Source organism: Saccopteryx bilineata, chromosome 1 (genome assembly GCF_036850765.1).
Source record: "Saccopteryx bilineata isolate mSacBil1 chromosome 1, mSacBil1_pri_phased_curated, whole genome shotgun sequence".
Taxonomy (NCBI): Eukaryota; Metazoa; Chordata; class Mammalia; order Chiroptera; family Emballonuridae; genus Saccopteryx; species Saccopteryx bilineata.
Genome location: NC_089490.1, coordinates 118085094 through 118108905, shown reverse-complemented (window position 1 = coordinate 118108905; position 23812 = coordinate 118085094). Strand labels below are relative to the sequence as shown.

Below are 23812 nucleotides of genomic sequence, written 5' to 3'. Positions count from 1 at the left end.
TCAGAAGAAAAACATTTACAACAAAATTTTACTAAATTGCTAAAACTATTTATTTTGTTTTGATCAAATTCCCTTTCCCCCAGTAGTGAATAATGCTTTTTTACTCCCTTTAACTCTTTTTATTGAAGCATAATTTACACAGAAGGAAACATCCTGATTCTGTTCAATATGTTTTGATAGGTGCATAAATCAGGTAAAAACCACAAGCTATGAAACAGTTTTTTCATGCCCCCAGAAGCAAATACTGGTATGATTTCTTGTACTCTATATTACTATTCCCCACTTTAGAACTTCAAATAAATGGTATTATAGAGTAAATGCTCTCTTGTTTATGGCTTTTTTTCCTCCCTTAGTTTAATGTTTGGGAAATTATTTAAGGTTGAGTATATTAGTATATCCTTGATATTACATTTAAGCCAAGACATACATACATGATAAGATAATTCAGTCATATGAAGAACTGAGGAAGGAGTATTTCCAGTAGAGAAAAAAGCAAATGAAAAGCTTTAGATATGGGAAAGGAACTAGCACACTTGAAATATGTCAGGGAGACTAATGGCTTGAAGTGAATGAGGAAAAGAGCAGTAGAAGTTGAAATGAAAGAGCAGGGTAGTAACAAGATTACCCAAAACAGAACACTTGATCATACTCAATACCTCTGTTTTGAATAGCCCAAACTTATTCTTTCTCCTGAAAAAGACGAACATCTGCCTCACTGATCAATTGAAAAACTTAGATTCTCCATTGGCTTGATTCCTTAGTTTCTCAATTGACTTACCCCTTAATTACTATTAATCATCAATTTATGTCTTCTCAACTTCTAAAACATGCCTCTGAAACCTAGCCATTTCTTCCAAGGTCCATTGCTGTCACGTAGTTATAACCCCCATAACCTCTGACCTAAAATATCACATTAACCGTTTGCTGTACTGCTTACTTTCACTCTTACTTTCGTCTCAATCTGTTCTTCAACTTGAGCTCAAATGAATTTACTCAGAAAGATTATTCAGATCACATAACTCCCCTGTTCAGAACCTTTAAATTATTTCTCATTCTCGGAATTAAATGCCTTATTATGTTATATATCTTATCACAGTATATATGTAAAGAGCTACTTTCTTAAATTTATGTTTTTACCATTTTATGAATGAGCACAATCAGTTGCAGTTTAAATATTACCAGTTGTAAATATATATATATAAAGTCCATGATTCCCTTGAAGTTATTCCCAGGGTTTTGATTTTATTCAGATAATTACTGTGTGACAAAATCAAAGCACTCTTTAGTCACTAATTTAGTACTATTAAAATGTGATTTATTTTTGTACTTTTAAAATCTGTTAAGATATTTAATTCAATTTTGCTTTTTCCTGTTTATTAAAACAACTTTATACTCACTTGAAAGATAGTTACACAATGGTTTATTCCTGTTAAATGTGATGCATATATCAAATCACTCTGCTTTTTTGTTTTAACTGAATGACTTTCAATCTTTTTATTTTTTCTTTTGACCAAGGTTAAAGCTGTTTAATACCATGGGGAAAAAAACTTTAAAAAAAAACATACAAAATTACTAATTTAGCTCCTAGACATTAATTGATTAACCCACAGGTGCGACTTCAGTAAATGAAAGAAATTATGTGGGAAGAAAGGTTCATTCTTTAAAGTTATGAACACCAGTGTGACTAACGGTGTCATGAAGAGCAGGCAACATTGACTCACAAGACCTGGGTCACTTATAGTAAGGCAGACTGTTTCTGTGAAAGTCTGGCAATATGTTTTAAACACTCTATCGGTGGTTCTTCAAGATTATGTCTATCATCTTCAAAATCAAGTTTCATATATTCCCACTTAGTAGCTGGACAGTCAATTTGAAATAAAAGAAAAGTGTTCCACATACTGAGAACCTCAAAAATACATTCTAATTTAATAATTTTCGTCTTATATCTGTAAACACTAAAGAAAAATTCCTATATTGTCTATGCTACTTATACTTAAAAATAACTTTAAAAAATCATTAGATTTGGACTTGGTATTTAAATATACATGGTAATTAGCAAACCCTCAATGATTTATATAATTGGCATAAGTTAGTAATCTGTAATGTTTTCTGAGGAAAAAATGAAAAAAAGTAACAATATATAAACTTTTCATAAAATAACTGTTTTATTTTAATATTGAAATGGTAGCTTTTCTACATGTCAGACTTAAAATGTCTTTGTATTATTAAATGATAAAAATTATAGAGGGAAATTATACTTGTTTCATGAAATCACTTGGAAAAATAAAAAGTGTTATTCTATGTTAGTTTCTACTTCATGAAACTCTGTGAACCATTTTGATGGGAGAGTGAAATCTTCTCTGTTAAACACCAGCTGTGAAAGTACATAAGCAGTGGAATATTTTTGTGTTGGCTCTGTAGTTTAAATTGCTAGACAGGGGCCAGAATGCAGGTCTACTTGTTTCGTAGCTCAATGTGCTCTTCATGAAGCCATGCTTCAATGAATAATTTGGTTTTAGCAAATAATATAGCACTTAACAAAAAATACATTTTCAAACTATATAAATGAGGTATTTAAGATTATAATATAATATTTTTTTTATTTTCTTACTAGAAGAGCTACAGAATTTATTTTCTCTGCTGGATTATGTTAGATTGGGAACTCAGAGCAAAGTGAGGAACGTTATGAGGTAGACTTGTGTGAGTTGCTGTTTGAAAAAGTTTAATTTACTTGGGTTCTTAGTTATTTAAAAATTTTTAGCAATTTCATGTGTAAGCTCCAAAATTTGTTGTCACTTTTTTGGTATAATTTTTATCAGTAATAAACTATTGCTTCCCCCAATACCAATGACAATAGAAGATAGCATATTATAAAATGTTAGGTAAAGTAAAATATTTTGGGTAATTAAGTAGGTAAGAAGTGTGATTTAAGGAGAAAGCCCACTTACGTAAAAGGAAGAACTGAACATTGTGGTATCTGGATTCAGATAAGAGGCCCAAAGTGCTAAATTTAGAGATATGTGTAGATTGGGTTAGTGCAGTATTTAGCAATATGGACACATGTCATTAATTTAACAAATATTACTTACCATGTATTGTGTGAGATATTGGGATAAAAATTCTATCAATGTCATCAGAAGTCTCTCAGTCAGTGGAAAAGAGATGTAATATAAATATATTGATAAAAATCATATTGGTCATTATATGAACACCCCTGCTTTTGAAGTAATTCTTTTAGGTACCATATATGTACTAAGAATAGCAATAAGTAGCCTGACCTGTGGTGGCACAATGGATAAAGCATTGACCTAGAATGCTGAGGTCACTGGTTTGAAACCCTGGGCTTGCCTGGTCAAGATGAGAATCATCTACTATGAGTTGATGTCCACTCTCTTCCCCCCACTCTCTCTCCTCTCTCTAAAATCAATAAAATCTCTTTTAAAAAAAGGCAATGAGCAGCAGATGGAACCTTGAAAACTGTCAACAGTGAAGACTAGCAAAAGAAGGGGAGCCAGCAGAGGAGGCAGAGAAAGGATAGCCAAAGACATATAAAGAGAACTGTAAGAGGGCAGTAACACCAAAGCCAAAGGAGAAGAGTGTTCTGTGATGGGGAAGAGATAGGGATAAAAATTACAGAGAGGGAAAGTATGAAGAGGACTGAAAACCACCACTGGCGACAGTTAATTAAGTGTGGTGAAGACACATTAGTCAGAATATAGTGAATGAGACAAGGACGGGGAGGTGAGGAAGTAGAGATATATAAACTAGAATAAGAGCAACATTGATAGAAAAAGAGCAACATTAACTAAAAAACTTTGCTTTCAGTTCTTAAATTGTGATAGAGCCACTCTACTAGATTGTATAAGGGGAGAGGCAGGAAGTTGAGGGAGACTTTTCACTTCTGAACTCAGATCTACTTTATTCTATCCTCTGCTTCCAGTCAGCACATCAACTAAAGAACTCTCCAAAATGGAGTGACCAGAAAGATTCAGGTTCTATGACATATCATATCTCTTATCATATCGGGTTGGATATAGTGTGGCAATAACTGCTCACCAGATAGGGACAATCAAAAAAATATAGACCTGAAAGAACTCAGGTAGGTTAGTATAATCCTTTCATTGTACAGAGGAGAAAATAGAAGGTTACTTAACTGGTTCACAGCCATCAAGTTTTCTGTTAAAGAGCCAAATCTAAAATCCAGATTTCTTTTTTTTTTTTTTTTAATTTTTTCAAGGGTGATTTATTTATTTTAATTTATTCATTTTTAGAGAGGAGAGAGAGAGGGAGAGAGACAGAGAGAGAGAAGGAGGGAGGAGCCGGAAGCATCAACTCCCATATGTGCCTTGACCAGGCAAGCCCAGGGTTTCGAACCGGCAACCTCAGCATTTCCAGGTAAACGCTTTATCCACTGCGCCACCACAGGTCAGGCTAAAATCCAGATTTCTTAACTCCCAGTCTGATGTCTTTTTCTGAGACTCATACTGACTCCCTAATGCAACGCTGATTGCAGAACTTGCTTCCAATTTTCTTACTATCTCATAATATCTGGGTTGAAAAATTCTGCTCTAAATTTAGCTGTATGTGATTAGAGTGATACTGGTTATTAAGGGTTTTAACTTAACACCTTAATAACTTATTGTATTTTATATATTTCATCACCAATTAAGAATGTTTTGAGAAGTTTCCCTTTATGTCTTTACCATTTGAAATTGAAATTATTTTGTAAAAATCAAATGATACAACTTTTTCGACTACTATTGAATATTTATATCATACATCTCCCCCCACCCCCACTTAAGAAGATAAATATGGTATGTCTAGTTGGGAATCTAAACTGCTGTTAAATGCTTGAAATTTTTCTTCAAATTCTACTTACCACGACCTGTGTTTCTAAAGCAGCTTTCCTCTGCATCTAAGAAGAACCAAAGAGAATCTCATCTGATAGTCTCCCTTACTTTTCTCCCATCACTGACACTAAGGAGCCCTATAATCATGAATTTATGTCCAAAAACTTCTGGAAATGATTGAACTTGGAAGATTTTTGTTAAGTGGAGGTGTTGTGTACCTGGCAAGAAATAACAATCAATAAAAAAATACATTCATCCTCTTAAAGTAAGGCAGTTGTCCTATTACAAAGAAACATCTGCTAATCAGTAATGCCATCATATTTTGAGTATCTGTGATTGTGCCAAGATCCAACTGAACAAATATTCTTTTTTTTTTAATCATTGTGTTCACAGGTTAGAAATGGATCTTTGGCTATTGTGTGGTGGGGACTTCTTTCCTCCTTCAGAAGGAAAGCCACATTTCTATTAGTATTACTTTTGTCTTCTATTTTCAGCATCTTCTTCATCTTGCTACACTCTGTCCCTCACATTCTTTACCCCAAACCTGGAAACTTAAGAGCCTAAAGACTCCACTAGCTTCCTCTAGAAGCAGTGATCTTCACCTGAAGGCAAATTTATCCCTCCAGGGCTTTTGACAGTACCTGAAGGTTTGATTGTGAGAACTGGGGTAGTATTACTGCCATCTAGTGGGTAGATAGCAAAGATGCTGCTAAATATTCTATAATGCACAGAACAAAGAATTATCTGATCCAAAATGCCAATAGCACAGAAGTTGAACAATCAGTTTCTAAACAGTGGTGCCCAGAAAAACAGTTTTCAGCCTTTTCTATAGAGATGGAATGTCTATAATCCCTGCATTTCCATGTATGGCAGTGGCCATTCTTCAGACATCTGACCAATATAATCACTTATAATCATGAACAAATAAGGAGTTCTCAGCCTTAATAAACAAAGCTTGAAATCATTAACTGCCTTTCATTCATGATCACAAAAAGCAGAGAAGCTTTAAGAAAAAATAAAAAATAAACAAAGTAGTAGATAGACTTTGTTGCAGTTTCTCCCCCACCGCTAAGCTAGTTGCTAGTCATTTAGGAAATGTACAGAAGATATTTTAAGGAACATGACACAATGCAGAGGCAGGTGTGAGTAAGGTATAAAGTTAATAATAAATACCAGTGACTACTTTTAGCAATGGGAAGAATGAATTCACAGAATGAGCACACTAATGGCAACATTCCATCCCTCTCCTTCATGATTGTCTTAGATGGAGAATGGCTTGAAATTGCTATTACCTAAGCTAGAAGAAAAGGACTTTGAGAGTACTGAAAACAAAATAAAAGCTATAGTGATTTTACAAATCCCAGTGGCTGGAGAAAGAGAAGGCTATTAAAATGTGTGATCCTAGAAGAAAATTGTTTCTATAATTGACAACAAGCTACTTATCAAGCATTTCTTGCCTTGTGCACTTTCATCTCATAGCCTGGCACTTATCTGCAGGGTAACTGGAGATGGCTGACTTGTATCCCACACTCCTGGAGTTACCATTTCTATGGGAGGCTCACTCTGTAATGTCAAGCTGAAAAGCATAGACCCAAGAATGGATTTGCTGCAAAAAGAAAACACATAAAGATAGGAGTCACTTCATCAGGGAAATGATTATTATCTATAAATATTTTCTTTTGGAATATAAAATTCATCAACTATTTTAATAACTTCATTCAGTAGCAATAAAAGAAATGTAATATTCCACAAGCCTAGATATTAATAGCTCATTTCTAATACCCCACAGGCATGGCTACATTCTCATATAGTTACATTTATTTTCCACATGACTAAATTGTTTTAACAATTATTAACCATTCAGAACATTTTTTTTTTTTTTGCCCCACAGACTGACTAAATTTTCTGGGCACATACAAAGATATAAGCTCTATATTTATACACAGAAAACATTTAAATTAACATATGATCTGCAGAATCAAAATAGTTGTGGGACTTCACAGAAGAAATGCTTTGTTTTGCATAAATAAAAAGGATATTCTGAATCTTTGAAAATACATTGTAAATTACCATAGTAAATGAGAGTGCACACAAGAAAGACTTTAAACAGGAAGAATTCATGGATGGTTTTAACAATTTCAGTAACATCCAAATTCACAAAACCTTAGAGGGATTAAAAAGAAAGCTATACTCGGCTACAGATATGAATTCAATTATTGGTAAACTGTTCCAGTGATCACTAAGAACAGATTTTGATTTTAAAATCTTAAATTAAAAATGTAAAACTGAAAGGCAATAAAATTAAAGTTTATAAAGAACTTAAAGGCATCAGATAAGTCTTTCTTAAAAAAACCATAAAATTCCATTTTGTCATTTAACAGAGACTATGTAAAATATGATAAATAACCCAACAAGCAAATCTTTCTTTAGACCATTATTCTTTCTGAGTCTTGTTTTCTTTATTTTCCATATGTAAAAGTATCGTCAAAAAGTATCTGCTTAAGGAAGTATAATTTGTAAACATTATTGGCTAGATATTTTTATATAACTCACAAATGTCCTTTCTCACACAATCAATTTTGAATCTTTTTTCTTTTTTAAAGTGAGAGGAGGGGAGATAGAGAGACAGACTCCTGATGCACCCTTACCAGAATCTACTCAGCAACCTTCGTTTGGGGCCAATGCTCTGCCCATCTGGGACCATGCTCGCAACAGAGCATTTTTTTTTTTAGCACCTGAGGAGAAGGCTCCACTGAGCATCCTCAGTGCCTGAGGCCGATTTGCTTGAACCAATCGAGTCATTGCTGCCAGAGAGGAAGAAAGAGAGACAGAGAGAGAAGGGGGAGGAGGGTGATGGAGAAGCAGATGGTCACTTCTCTGTGTGCCCTGAGTAGGAATTGAACCCGGGACATCCTCGTGGTGAGCTGATGCTGTACCACTGAGCCAACTGGCCAGAGCCATCTTTCTTTTATCTTGAAAAAGTTTTAGCAAGCTAAAAGTTAGCTGGAAGGGGTAAAAATTAGAAAATTATTGTTATTATTTCCCTTTGCCTTTTGGAGTTTATAACTGTCTCCAAAATGGTCTGAAATACCCACTTGTTTGGGAAAAGATTTGGACTTGTTTTAGTCAGAATGCAGAAAGGAGAAAGAGAAGATGTAACACCAAACTTGGAGGGCTCAGATATTAATATTCTCCATAGCATTTATGAAAAAATATTCCTGTCCACAGTAAAGGGTTAACAGGAGTGAGGAAAGAGAATGTAATATAGTATATGGACAAAGTGACAAAGAAAAGGCCATCACCTTCTGGCAATTTAGGATGGAGGGAAACAGAAGACAAAGAGAGAACAGAGTGAGCATGGCAGATATAGATGTTCCGAATCTCCTTCTTCTAGAAGGTTGAGGGGGAGGAGTGTTAGATAAGTAAGTACATGATACTGTTGAAGGGAGAAGGGGATCTTTTTTGCACACTGTACTTCAGATCCTGGAAGGAAATCACCTCTTAAGCTGTTTCTGTACCAACTTGTGGCATTACCTTAAACTTGGGACCATATTGCAAACAGGCAAAAGATATTCCTGAGCTTAACTTTATTGGGTCTTCTTTGGTTTCTGCATAGAAGAGATGGGATCTACAAAAAGCTAAAGATACCAAATGAGGAAGTTTCTATAAGGGGGTTGTATGGCTAGGGGCTGCTGCCGTTGTGGCCATTCACATGCAGGTTCTTTTTGGATTCGGGCAGATGGTAAAGAAACAGTGGAGCCAAAAATTGGTGGGCCATTCCTTTATTAAAGTCTCTGTTGGGCAGATAAAATGTATTATGCTCACTTTGTTAAAGAGGCCGTTGCCCAGGTGATATTAATGTGTGTTGAGAATTGTTGTAGCATGAGGCTTGGTTTTGGGATTAAGCCTTTCCCACCCTTTTTGATGAGGGGTGGTACAATCCAATCATGCCTCAGAGAAGTGACTTTGTATTAGAGACTTCCCTATTTTGTATATTGGATTAGAGGTTGTGAAGCTACACTATAAAATAGGGGTAGAACGGGAACTTGCCGCTTGGTTCCTGAGATTAGCAAGAGAGAGCAGAGGAGAACAGAGAAAGGCCACGTGGAGGAGGCCAGGAGAAGCAGCCAAGATGGCGGAGTGCTGAGTGAGATGCCAGTTTATGTAGAGTTTGTATCTGGGATAAGGAAGGAGATGGGGACCTGAGGAGAATAAGTCTGGTGAGCTAGAAACCTTTGATTCTAGGAAACTCGGATAAGTCAGTGGCTTTGTGAGCACTGAGTGTGACTGGGTTTTGGAGCCCAGTGTGTATTTTTACTTGCCCGCCGGGTGCAAGGTAGGATTAAAGGCTATGGCCCACCAGTTTTTGGCTCCTTTGTTTCTTTACCGACTGTCCGAATCCAATGCGAACCTGCATGGGCCGGGCTGCTGTGATAGTGGCTCTGGCCATGGCTTCTGGCTTTACAGTCTCGCACTAGCCAACAAGCAAACAGGCAGGGAAGACCTCTTCTCTCTCATTCAGTGGCTCCCAAAGCCCTGACACATTCTCTAGTTTCACAACCAGGAGAATCTTCTCCGGTTCCTCCTAGAATCAAAGGCCCCACCAGTCTCAGTGGAGTTTGTAAAGCCCCTCAGCTCTGGTTCCCTATCTACACACCTCTCTCTCTGTACAAACTGGCTTCTTTAGCACCCTGTATTCTCTCTGCTCTCACTCTGTAAACATGGCTTCTTTCTGCCTCTTCTCCTTCTTCTCTCCAAATCAGGCTGGGGGCAATCAAAATTCCTCCCCCAGAAAACATTAGCAAAACAATGGCCCCTCCCAAGCAGAAATGTAATTTGTAATTTCACAACCTTCATATACCTGGCACTGCCCAGTGCTATTTTCTAACAATAAAAGTCAGCAAACTAAAAAAATACAAATATTACAAACTCATTTGCCCAAAAAGGGTCACATGGTAGGAATAAGAGACCTTGGTGACAGAGTGGGGGTAAGATGAGGTCAATAGGTGTTGCAGGTAAACCTCAGATGGGTCTATGGTGTCTGCAATAGCACACATTGGAGAAGGAGGGACCGGCCCCCTCTTCCCTGAGAAGAAAGAAACAAAAAAGAATGCAAGGGAAAGGAGCCTGCAGGGGCAACTGAGTTAGCCAGTTATAGATTAACTACTTCCTATAGCTTTCAGAAAAGTGGCCTGGAGCCAGTTGTGACACCAAGCAAGGAAGACAGGACTTGTACATAGCGGAAACTAGTGGTCTGGAAACCCCTTTCCCCTTGCTGACCCCACCAAAACTCACCCTCCCCTTCTGGAGTCATGAGAGTGACATATACCTCTAGACAAAGGGATCATGAGCCCTTTGCATGGACACATGTATTTTGTAAAAGGTATATAACCTGTAAGAAAATCAATCTCAGGGAGCATGTATCTTTGGAGCTACTAACTGCATGTGCTCCGCTGGCTTTTAATAAATTCTTTTCCCTCTGATCAAGTTATTTGAGGGTCTTATCCTGCATCAGTTCCCTTCCTGCTACAACATCATCCAGGGAGTGTCAGTAAGCCTTGGTCAAGCTTGAAGAGCACCAATCACAGGTTACAGTAGATGTAACAAGCAGCCACAGCTTCTTTGAGCCTTTGATTTGGATGTCAGAAGTCAAGTCCTAGCAGAAGAATTTGTTTCTTTTCTGATACAGTGGATCCAGATATCCTCTTAGGAAGAGAATCAGCATGTCTGAAGAATATCTGAATTTACTCAAAAAAGACAGCATACTTCTAAAAGAATTATTTAAATTACTGAACTATTTTTGGTCATTAATAGGAAGTTTTCCCCTCCTCATCAGTTATAGGATAGGAGGTCATGAGGAAAAGTATGATATATTAATGGCATTTTTCTTTGCATCTAGGTTGTGTAATGAGTTATGTTTATAACCTTACTATATTTATATGTCTTAACCATGCTTCACTCCAGAAAACTGAGTGAGCTAAGCTGATTTCTACAGAGGATGAGGTGACTCGACAATAAATATCTGTCATTTCTCTCTTTAGATGGAGTCTGGATCAACAGTCACCATGGCCTTTGACCCTGAGACATATGAAGTGAGAACACTTGATTTAAGCATGTGTATGAGGGGAATGAGAGGACATAGCATGCAAAAAAGGCACAAGGAGGATGATCTTCTAGCTTTCCCTTATAATATACACTTTGAGGCAATTCAAGAAGGAAATTATGTTTGGCACCATTCTTTGGGTTCTCTGTGTGTTTGGTATTAATTAACTTACTTTCTGATAATGAATTGCACCCAAGCATCTTCTGAGATATTGCAAACAGTGGAGAGAATAAATTTTTATAGACTTCTATAAATAGAAAACATGACAATGAGGAAGATGATTAGTAGAATTAAAGTGAGAAGAGTGTTGATGGTGCCTCCAGGAGATTGTTCATTCAGGGCTGAGAATCTCTTCATTGAAGGAATTTACCACCACTTGGAAATGCTAAACACTATATACTATTGTTTTGAATTTAAGTAAGAAAGGAGCTCATAAAAATTGTTGAGGTGAGAATAACACTTTCTTACAGCATGAGGAAACATGTGAATGTCATATAGGCTCAATAGAGGTTCTGCCTGCAAAAGAGAGAAGTATAGAACTTCCGTGGGCTAAATTTTCCTTTTGTACTTGTGTATTTTTTTAATAGGCCTGAAGGTGAGTTAGTGTGCTTAGAAATGTCAAAGTTTATGATTATTTGTAGATATTCTTGATGCACTTACAACTGATATATCTAAGTTTAATCACCATTGGTTCTTCTGAAACACATGTTTGGAAACCATAAAGAGATAGTAAGCCTTCCATTCTGCATATTTTCAGGTTGTATTATGTTGAAAGAAATAAAGATGTGAGTGATCATTACAATTCCACATGGTTAGGTATGGGCAATTGAAAATGTAATAAATGACAAATTCAATACCAAATGTTTATGGGCAAGGGTTATTTTATGAAGAAAAATAAAATTAAGTGACCTATTTGCTTGTAAGGTAAGGGGCCACTGCTGTCGTGGCCATTCACATGCAGGTTCTCATTGGATTTGGGCAGATGGTAAAAAAACAGTGGAGCCAAAAAATGGTGGACCATTCCTTTATTAAAGTCTTGCATTGGCTGATGAGCAAACACACAGGGAAAACAGTTTTCTTTCATTCAGTGGCTCCCAAAGCCCTGATGCATTCTCTGGTTCCACAACCAGGAGAATCTTCTCCAGTTCTCCCTGGAATCAAAGGCCCCACCAGTCTTAATGGAGCTTAGGAAGCCTCTCAGCTCTGGTTCCCCATCTGCACACCTTCTCTATCCCCTGCTTCTTCCTCCTTCTCCTTCTTCTCTCCTCTGCTAAACTGGCTTCTTCTTCAGCACTCTGCATTCTCTCTGTTCTCACTCTGCAAACATGGCTTCTTTCTGCCTCTTTTCCTTCTACTCTCTCTTTTCAAAACTGTCTGGTGCAAAAACCTCTCCTCAAGCAAACATTAGCAAAAACAATGGCCCTTTCCCAAGAAGGAAGGTAACTTGCAATTTCACAGACCACATATACCTGGTGCTGCCCAGTGCCATTTTCTAACAATAAAAGTGAACAAACTAAAGAAATACAAATTTCACAAACTCATTTGCCCAACATTGCTCTAACCTGGAAATATCTGCATCAAATAAACTGGGTTAAAATCTCTGTAACTTGGAATGATCAGCACAGAGAGAGTCATGGAGTCTCCCTATTTGCCCCAATGGTGGTAGATTCTTGATGCCTTAAAAATAATTGAATTTCTTTAAATTGTTTAGCCTAGGAGAGAGACAGATTTTCTGATTTTCATGAGAAATAGTCTTTTGGAAATATAGTTACACATGTTTATTGAAGAACTCTTTGGGGTAAGTGTGCTCTCTTATGTGATGTCTCATCATCCATGATTTTGACACTTTTCCTTAAGCAAACACCACCTAATGTCAGTCTCAAATGGCATGACATAGATGACCACCATCTATGATCACTTACATATAAAATGTGTACCAATGGTAAGTGACATATGACAAAACAATATGGATGCAGTACTTTTACTGTTATAACTATCTAGAAAAAGGTCTTGAAAATTAGTTTGAAGGACAATCACACCTTCAACTTTCTTATATATTTAATACTTATTGATTGCCTGTTATTGCAAAATAGTGTTAGATGATTGAAAGAAATAAAATGGACTGAACTTTTTTCAGTGAATAACTAGAAATACAAACACACCAGGTCTTACAAATACTGCAGTTGAAACTTTAAAGAAACTCACTCATGAAAAGGAGGCACCTGCCTAGCTGCTCCTAGTGAGAAAGTAATGAAAGTTCTAACCCACAAATCAGATTTTTGAAATATCTCCTAACAGCAGTTAGGTATTACTTTGAGGACAAAACTGTTTCTTACAGACTTTTGAAATTTTATTTCCATTTTAAACCTCCCATAGGAATTGATTTTTTTTACCAATTCAATTTAGTAAACAAACCTCTCAAGATTGCTTGTTTATAAGAGGTACTATGTCAGATAATAGATATTACAAAGATAAATCCAGTTCCTGTCAAAGAACATACACGTGGAAATGGACTATAACATCAAAACAGAAAATAAAGTGCGTGCACGCGCGCACATACACACACGCACATGCACACACACACACACACACACAGAGAAACACACTAGGTCAGAACTAATCCAAAAAATGACAATTTTAAAGATTTCTGATGGTTGTTTTGATGATAACCTATTTTTATTGATTAAATGTGGGAAATAAAAGCTGATGAAGTATTTTCTTAACATATTTATATTAGCAGATTCTCTTTAAAAAAACAGGGGTAGGAACGTCTTTTATAACTATTATAATAACAGTATAATTTCTATTTCTTCAAAGGACCTGTATTTTACAATTTGATTCAAAAGCAAGTTTTGCCATGTGAAAACTAACTAATTTAACTAATTTGAAACATTTTTCCTTGATAGCATAGAAAGTCACATAATTAATCATCAAATATCTTAAATATTAATAGTTCCAAATACAGTTAAATCATCAATTAATTTAGTGATAGTCACTAGATCTAATAAAATATCTTAACTCATAGTTGGCTTACTTTTCTGAAAAATATCTCTTAAAATTACAAATATTTCTTCTTGGCAGTAGGTCAATAAACTAGTGAGTTACATTGTATAATTTTACTTCAGCCAGAATTCCATGATTTACATTGTTTTTAGATGACAGAATTGAGCTAAATAATTTTGAAGTATCAGATGCAGAAAAATTGGCTACTTAGCAAAGGAAAAGCAATTGTAATGGGTCATGCCAGTGCCTTTCAATTGTAAATGAGCCAGTTGACAATGGATCCAGTTAATCCATTTCTACATTTTGTTTTTCAGCCTGCTTTCAATAGTCATGATTTATATTGAGCTACCTCAATTTCAGGATGAAGTGCCATCTTGCATTTCTCATTATGCTATGTACTGTGAAATATTTAGTTTCAAGGAGATTTTTTACTGCGATGGGAGCTGTCCTAACTACAAATTATATACTTACTCTTTTGGAAACAATGGAAGAGAAGTCCAGCCCAATAAATCTGCATTGTTGTTTACACAATTAATCCCAAACAGTTTTATAGTGAGCACGGATTCCTTTGGAAGTGATTTTGTTTCAAGAGGAAAATTGATCCTTAAAATAAAAGAAAGTAGATTATCAATTACAATAATATTTTCATAAAGATTTGAGGCATCCTCTTGAATTTCTGTGTTTAATCTTGTAAAAGTAGAAATACAGCAGAAGTGTGTTGAATAATGCAATTGGTTGTGCAATCAATAAGGATTGTTAAAATTACAATTTTTACCAGTAAGCTTATTTTTAAAAATTATGATAACTTGAGTATTTACCTTTTGTAAGTACAGAGAAACGGATAGTTAACATTATCTTAGAGCAGGGGTCCCCAAACTATGGCCCGTGGGCCGCATGCGGCCCCCTGAGGCCATTTATCTGGCCCCTGACGCACTTCTGGAAGGGGCACCTCTTTCATTCGTGGTCAGTGAGAGGAGCATAGTTCCCATTGAAATACTGGTCAGTTTGTTGATTTAAATTTACTTGTTCTTTATTTTAAATATTGTATTTGTTCCCATTTTATTTTTTTTACTTTAAAATAAGATATGTGCAGTGTGCATAAGGATTTGTTCATAGTTTTTTTTATAGTTGGGCCCTCCAACGGTCTGAGGGACAGTGAACTGGCCCCCTGTGTAAAAAGTTTGGGGACCCCTGTCTTAGAGAATGGTGGAAGGCAGGAAATAACTCAACGTGGGTAAATTTACCATAATCAGATGAAGATTTAGAAAAGACTATTTTAAGAAGAGAAAAGAAAATGTACAAGGGTATATATGCATGAAAAGATAAAGTGTAACTCACAAATAGTGACTGGATCACTGTGGTTAGAACAAGAGATGTGGTCAAACTGTGGAGAAGTTATGGAGAATACAATTAGAAAAGTAGATGGTTGCCAGAGTGCTTAATGTTAGGCAAAGAAACCCAAGCTTTTTCTTAATGACAAAGGGAAGTATTTCAACCGAGAGTTAAGAGTATAACAAGTTGAGCCTGGCCAGATGTTGGCGCAATGGATAGAGCATCGGACTGGGACGCAGAGGACCTGGGTTTGAAACCCTGGGGTCGCCATTTTGAGCGTGGGTTCATCTAGTTTGAGCAAGGCTCACCAGCTTGAGCCCAAGATCACTGGCTTGAGCAGGAGGTCACTCGGTCTGCCACATGTGGGAGAGTAGTCAGTGAGCAACTAGGGTGCTGCAGTGAAGAGTTGATGCTTCTCATCTCTCTCCCTTCCTGTCTGTCTGTCCCTGTCTGTCCCTCTCTTTGTCTCTTTCTGTCACTGTCACACACACAAAAAAATATAGCAAGTTGATAACAATTTTAAATGTGAACTATTCTGATTATTATGAGATCCTAAGAATTGGGGAGATGATTGCTGAAATGGAATAGACATACAGTTTCTGGGTATGTCAAGGTGAAAGAACTCCAAACTCAGATGCTGAATGAATTGTAGATACAGGCCAAAAAGTGGCTAAGGATAAACATGGGATTGATGATGGTGAGAAAAACTTGAATTTGGGTATTAAAGCAATCAGGACATATAAGAGAATGTCTAGAAAGTTATAAATAATACTGTAAAACTGGGAATAGTAAATCTGGGCGATATAAGTGTTTAGGAAAGGCATTTGCAGAAAGTTGAGAATGTTACTAAGGTCTCTAATGATGGACGGGGAAAGGGTATCTTTCTTTCCTTTCTGGAGTCACCTTGATTATAGAGAAATGACCAGGTTCTGTTACAAGAGCCTCAAAATAAATATGGTGTTTAGAAGATACCTATTTGTGAGGCAAAGAGATGGAAGATATATTTTTAAAAGACCGAGATGGAGAATATGTTTATTAGAAGATGAGAACGCTAGATAGAAATAGAAAAATTGGAACAGAGTTAGGCAGATAGGGGAAGATTTATCCATTAAGGGATGGAAAGAAGAGAGAGAAAAGTGATGGAAGAGCAAATGGGTGATCTGATGGTGTTAGGTTTGAGGAATATGAACAAAATCCACTGGTATTGTATTTCCCAGTTGAACTTTGGTGTCAGCTTGTTTGAGCAATGGGTAATTATTAGAGGACTGATGACCAAAGCCTATTATCCAACTGGAAGGTGCTGACTGAGGCTGGCCCACTTGAGGCATCAGGTATTATTAAGCATCTTCTTACATTAAGAATTGCCTGTCTAATCTGTATACTCAGGAGCAGTTCTTACTCATGGGGATAAATAAAACATTGACGACCCTTTCTGAGAGTGGCTGAGCAGCTTCCAGCCCTAGGAATAAGAAGTTAATTTAGCTCAGTGGCCATGACCGATTTTGAGGAAGTACATGTCTTTTTCTTTAAGATACTGTTCCCAGAGATGAAGAGGTCCAGATTCAGGGTGGTGATAAAGCAGCAAATAAGAGGAAAAACAAAAGAATTATTTTAGAGGTTATAAAATAGATAATATTTGTCTGACAGCGTATTAGTGGAATAGGACAATGAAGAATTAAAGATAAGTTTTTAGCTTCTAGGTTATATTATAGTAGGTACCTCAGAGATGTCAATATGTAAACTATGTGTGGAGAGGATGCGTCAGGTTTGGATCTGCATATAATAACTGTGTTCAAATATTGGCTCTATGACCATTAAGATGTTCTCCCTTGAGCAATAAATTTAACTTTCTTAAACATTGTTTTTTCTTATCCATGAAATGGGATAAATATTGCAAAATGTAATATATAAAAATCATAGGTGGTATAGCAGCACTATAATAATTATTTAATCAATAGAGTAAGAAAATTCTATTTTTCAAGATTAGAAAATTTTAGATTGGCAAAAATTTTAATTGTTACATGTTTAGATAGCTGAAACTCAGTCTTTTCTTTCATATTCTTCAATACTTATAATATTCATTTAAGATAATATATGCATATTTCTCAGTTTAAAAGAAGTTCTGAAAATCAACATGTTAATGATCCTGTGAAATGGACAATAATTTCTTGAATATTCTTTCTTTTACCTGTAATTACTTTTCTATTCAGTTTTCATATATTTGTGTTGGAACGGAAGCTATAAATTCACTTTATTCCTCAAATTACCTAGAATGTTCTTTATTTTCCCCATTGAGCCTGGCTTCCTCATGTATAACTTCACTTATTAGTGAGCTTTTCATATTAAAAATGATAGAAATTGGATACTTTACAGTAAATAGTTACTGCCAATTTCCATTTTGTCATTTTTTATTAATAAAAATAAATTCTTCTGTGGTAAGAATACATGCTTTTTAAATAGTTATTTATTCATTTCTTGAATACATATGGAGTTTTAAAGCTCGAGTAATCTTATTTTCACTGGGAAATCTTTTTTTTTTTTTGCAACTTCTATCTGTCTACTGAAAAATCAAAGAAATAAACTTTTAGACAAAAAAAGAAAAAATACTTTAAGAAGCAATTCAATAAGTGAAGGCAGATTGCTTCTTTCATTCAAACAGCTGCACAGATCTCAAGTTTAACCATATGTTTTCTTTACTCTACTATTGGAAAATCAATGAACATTAAATTTATCTTAAACTTTTTTTCTTCTATATATCACAGTTTTCCTAAAATCAGAGTAAGTTTTTGATAGTGAAACTGGAGATTAAAAAGTTCATATTTCTTAGAACTTTCCTTTAATACTGATGTATAACAATAGATCATTGTAAGGACTTTGACTTTGGTCTGAGTGAAATAGAAAGCCATTTCAGGATTTTTAAAACAGAATAATGACATGGCCTGACTTACATTAAAAAAAAAGGTCACTTTAGCTGCTGTGTGAAATGGATTATAAAGGAACAAGGGAAGGAGGGAGACCATTATAAGGCTACAGTGGTAATACAAAGGAGAAATGATGGTGGTCTAGACCAGTGAAAGTCAGGAGAAGTAATATTTTGGAAACGTTTTAAGGAGAGGGTCAGTAGGAGTTCCTAGACATGGTGTCTGAGAGAAGGAAATTTAGGTTAAGAATTTGACATGAACAACTAAACTGGAAATGATCATCTATGGGTGGAAGAAGTTTGGAATATGTAAGATCAAAAGTTCAGTCTTAGGCATGTTGCATGTGTTAATGTGGAGTTTGTGGCTGATCCCTGGGTCAGTGATATGAATTTGGAAGTTGTTAGTATATAGATGGATTTAAAGCTATGTGACTATAAAAGAAAACTAAAGAAGTGAGGATAGATACAACAGAGAAGAGGCTTAAGGATTAAGCCCATTAGGAGTCTGGGAGAAGAAAAGATGGAGAAGATATGTCTAATGAGGGAAGAGGAAAGCTAAGAGAATGCGGGAGCCAAGTACAGAGCATATTTCAAGATGGACGGTGAGATCAACAGTGACAAATATTTCTAATAGATTGTGTAAGATGAATATTGAGAAATAACATTAGATTTATCTATGCAGGCCACTGGTGACTTTAAAGGGTAACTTCAGAGAAACAGAGCTGATGAAAACCTGATTGGAATGTTTTAGAGCAGAGAAAGAAATTGAATATAGACAACTCTTTCGAAAGGTTTTTCTGTAAAGCAGAAACCAAAAAAGGAGGCAGGTGGCTGTTGGTGAAAGAATCAGGTACAGTGTTGTTTTATTTTTTAACTTGAGATGTGAAAACAATTTTTAGAATATAAATACCCTGCTTAAGATTTTATATGTTGGAAGAAACAGTATGGAAATCACAGTAAAACATTATAGTCAGAATGGGCCTGAGTACCACTTTTACCATTTGTGGAGCATGGGGCAAGTTAATTTATCTTTGTAAACATCAATATTCTGATCTGTAAAATGGAGATAACCACATCTGTTATGTATTTTCTATTGTTAAGTTGAGATGAGATAATACACTTTGGTGCTCTACTATGATGATTGAAATAAAATAAGTGGTCAAAATCTATGCTACATATTATTAAACAGCACAGTTTCTGTTCTTAAGTTTATTATATAGTAATAAAATGTATAATCAATTATACTGGAACAGCACATATTAATAAAATATATAAAAACATTACAGGTAAATAAAGATTTTAAAATGGTAAATAAATTTTATTTTATTTTATCTTATTTTTTGACAGAGACATAGAGTCAGAGAGAAGGACAGATGAACAGGAAGGGAGAGAGATGAGAAGCATCAATTCTCTGTTGTGGCTCCTTAGTTGTTCATTGATTGCTTTCTTATATGTGCCTTGACAGCAGGGGGAGGGTGTACAGCAGAGCAAATGACTCCTTGCTCAAGCCAGCAACCTTGTGCTCAAGCCAGTGACCTTGGGCTTTAAGCCAGTGACCATGGGGTCATGTCTCTGATCCCATGCTCAAACCAGCAACCCCATGCTCAAGCTGGTGAGCTCACACTCAAGCCTGTGACCTTAGGATTTTGAACTTGGGTCCTCCAAATCCAAACTCTATCCACTGTGCCACCACCTGGTCAAGCATAAATAAATATTTTAATAAAAATAAGATAAAATAAAAATAATTCTGGTGAAGTAACTATTAGGGAAATCAAAGAAACTCTCCCAGGAAATATAACACTTGTGAAGTCTTGAAGGAAGAGATGAAAGATATATTGATGTAGTTATTCCAACAACACTAATGCATTTTAACTTATTTTGAGATAGTTTTCTTTGAAATGGACTTAGAATTAGATTTTTCTCTTGAATTGTTTAAATGATGAAGAAGCTGTCATCTGAAAATGAATCTCATTTTTTGAAACAACTAGAAACAAGTTTTAATTAATTAAGAATAATTGAGTTGGCTAATGACATTTTTAAGGAGTCACTTATTACACAAAATTTATTAATTTGTCTAGCAAATGGCCTTTTATTCTGTTTGGTGCTCTGTGAGCTTGGAAAGATAGAATAAAAAATTATTTTAATAAAATAATTTTTTTCTTATTATTTAACAGAATAATAAATAAAGACATTCAGTAAAGGACTGTCAGGGGAGGTCTGATGTTCAGACCAATTGACAAATAAAGAGGTGATTATTTTTTAAAAAATATATAAGAAAGGGTTTATAGAGGAGGTGGAAAAGTATCCTGAAATATAATTACATGTTCCCAGGGCGGGCAGTGATGGCACTGTACTCTTGATAGAGAGGTTACTTTTGCAGAGATATAATTTCATAGTTCAGATTCAGGTCAAGTAGATCAAATGCAGAAGAGTGGCCGGGTGCAGGGACAGGAGTAGGGCTAATGTCAGAGATGAAGGTTCAGAGATAGGCACGGGCAAAACCACAGAGGGCTTTGTGTGCTATGCTAAATGATTTATACTTTACCTTAAAGAATTGGGAAAACACTGAAGAATTTTATAAGCAGAACTAATTCTGTGCAATGAAATAGATTTTTTAATTAAAGGTCACATAATTAAGAATCTTAATTAAGAATCTAAATCAAAGCAGGAGAGACAAAAGTTGTCACAGCCCTCCAATAAGCAGAATTTGCTTTGAGATGGAGACAATCATGGAGTATGTAGAATTGAAATCTCAGGACATGTCTCCACTGATTGAAATAACACTAAGAGTGAGATAAATGGTATTATCTAACAACATCCTAAAACTTCTAGAAATGTTAGCAATTTATCAGTAGAAAAGTACATTACTGGGAGTCAAATTATCTACCAAGAAAGTCAGACTTTCTGAAAGGTCTGATGGAGAGAGGACTGAAGAATTTTCCTCTATTTGAGACAGGAAGAAAATTGGCTGTCAGTGGGCAGTGGAGACCTAGAGAAATGAGTGAAAGACAGTGGATTAGTGTCATAGGAACAGCAAGGAAAAGAATCAGCAATCATCAAAGATCTATAGAGGGAACCTATGAGTCCCCTGAGATTCTGAGTAAGGTGAGGGCTTGAGTGAGGTGAGGGAAACAGAGGAGAAGAAGCAGGCATGAATAATGCCAAGAAGGTGATTCTCCTTATTTATATAATAAATCTCAATAAAACAAGGAAGTAAGAGCCAGTCAGCCAGTAAATTAAACAGCAGTTTACAAATGTGTAGATAATTGTTGTCAAGAAGCTTGATTGTTTAAACAAATATGTAATTGGCTTTTGTAGGAAAATGGAGAATACATATGTTACTTGGTACCTTCTCTCTTCTTTGTTATATCTGAACTCTATCTCCCTCCAAATCCAAATAGAAGGTATTCCTTTTATCCAAGTCTGTGAATGATTAATAATTCTTTTTCCAATTTTCCTCTTTGATCAATTGGATAATGTGGATTGGACAGTTGTCTAGGTTTTTAAATCGACATCTAATCTGTTGAATTGGTCAGTTATTTATTAGATCTAGCATATTTATCACATCACTGAAATCAGATCAACTGGCAACATTTTTTAAAATCACATGCTTCACTTAAAACAAAAAAAGGAACTTTGATCTTTATTAAATAAATGATTCTCCCAGAATAAAGCTTAAACTTACGTTTCATTCCACTTGACCAAGAAAAAAAACACCAATTTTTTGACTGGAATATTTCTGTAGTTTCTCACTTGGTACAGCTTCTTTCCAGAATAAGTAAGCCAACAGGAAAAAAAAAATGCTTTGTAGCTAAAAAGAAACATTGATTCAATTTGGGTCAATTATTTTATAGTTAAAAGTCAAATGATAAAGTGTCTTTTGCTTATATAAAGCATGATATAGAAACTACTCTAAGAATTTATGTTGGGTGGTATCAACAACATAGCAGAATAGGAAACCTTTGATCCCCCTTCCCTCATAGAAACACCAATTCAACAGTAATATGTGGATCTATTCCCTTTGTGAATAATTCAGAAACAAGATAAGTTCCTATACTGCAGGCAGATTCAAAACTGGCCACATAGAAATCAGCAAAAAAATTTAAGGCACTCATTTTCCAGAATCTGTCCTGTAGCAAATCAGAAGAAAACTCCTAAACTTCAGCTTTTCCTTAGGGTGGGAAAGAGAAGACTGTAGCATTCAGACACTTTAGGGAGCTATCCAATGTACTGTTTAGGTGCTGAAATGTAATCGGTATCAGTTTGGGGCCTCGGAGAACAAAGGTGGTGGTTTAACTAGTACCTACTCACTCATCCCCACCCTTCCCCAACTCTGTGTGAAACAAATAGAAGAAAATTGCCAGCTCCTGGCTTCTCCCTGGGGAGAAAAAGAGTTGGAGGGTATATCTAGTGTTCCACTTTGGGGGAACTGCCTGAGGTACTGGTTTTTGTCTTGCCTGTATTAGAGAGCTGACAAGATCTAGTATACTCTAGATGCCTGGGGACCATGGACCACTGAGTATAGGGAATCACCCATTTTACATTGAACCCTCTATGACTTGGATTGGGAAACTTTAGTTAAAAGCCCTGAGTGAATATCTCTTGGATGCAAACACCAAGAAGCTGTGTAGCTGTGTGAGTAAGAGATCTTTGTGCAGACACAAAGAAATGCATGTGAATGGGCTTTAGAATATTATCCTAGAGGTTCTAGACTGCCCTTTCCTTTGTGCTTATTAATTAGCAAAAGAAAAGAATATACTGACCCAATTAGCCCTTTCTTGATCTCAGCAAAAAGTCTATAAGTCATTCTTTCCCCTTATCACCTGATCTCCCTCCCCTGTAATCCTGTTACCTATATTCTGCTTCTGATCAATAAAAGCTAAGGGAGAAGAAAATTCAGGAGGTCCTCTTTGCCTCCCTTGGCAGGCCTCTCTTTCTCTTCCTCTTGACATAAATTTGTGTCTTGAGTAAGTTTTTTCCACGTGACATTGGTAGTTCCCAGTGGGCTGGAATGCTACAACTGACAACAAAAAAGAGCTAGGTAGCTTGCTGTGCTCCAGAGGATCTGTGGGACAGTGAACAGAGGCTGATACAGACTGGTGTCCTCTCCATTGCTGGTGGTGGCGGAGTGTGAGAGAGGAAAATGGGAAAAAGTGAAATATGGCTCTGGCTTTTTCAGGGAGCTGTATCAGGGATTGGTTTCTGTCTCACCCAACTGAGAACACTGATGGGACCTGGCATATCCCAGATGCCTGGGAGCAGTTGAGAACAGAAAAGAGCCAACAGCTTATAGGGGAGAATCAGCTGTGGCACAGACAGTCCCTAGAGTAAAAATAAGCATTACAATCTCCTGAACAAAGAAGCAAAAATTCCCTAATTAGGAATTTAAACACAAAAGTCCAAAGATGATGCACCCAAATAAAAGGTTTAAAAGGCCCCAGGATCTCTAGCTGGGCTGACTGGAGATAGTCTTTACCTGTATGAAAGTAATCATTTGATACTGGAAGAGGTAGCTATTTTTTCAACTGTAGCAATCCTGATACAAAAAAAAACAAACAAAACCAAACAAAATAAAACACCCAAAAAACAAGCACAAATAGAATG

At 36.0% G+C, this 23812-nt stretch overlaps 1 protein-coding gene across 1 annotated transcript in view; it reads right to left on the bottom strand.

Annotated features, from left to right (window-relative positions):
* Positions 1-23812, bottom strand: part of PIK3C2G (phosphatidylinositol-4-phosphate 3-kinase catalytic subunit type 2 gamma) — a 352443-nt gene that overhangs the window by 249830 nt on the left and 78801 nt on the right. The window contains 5 exon segments of the mRNA XM_066252620.1: positions 1722-1857; positions 5395-5401; positions 6336-6456; positions 14428-14559; positions 21894-22019. Of these exon segments, the coding sequence (XP_066108717.1) occupies positions 1722-1857; positions 5395-5401; positions 6336-6456; positions 14428-14559; positions 21894-22019 (522 nt within the window).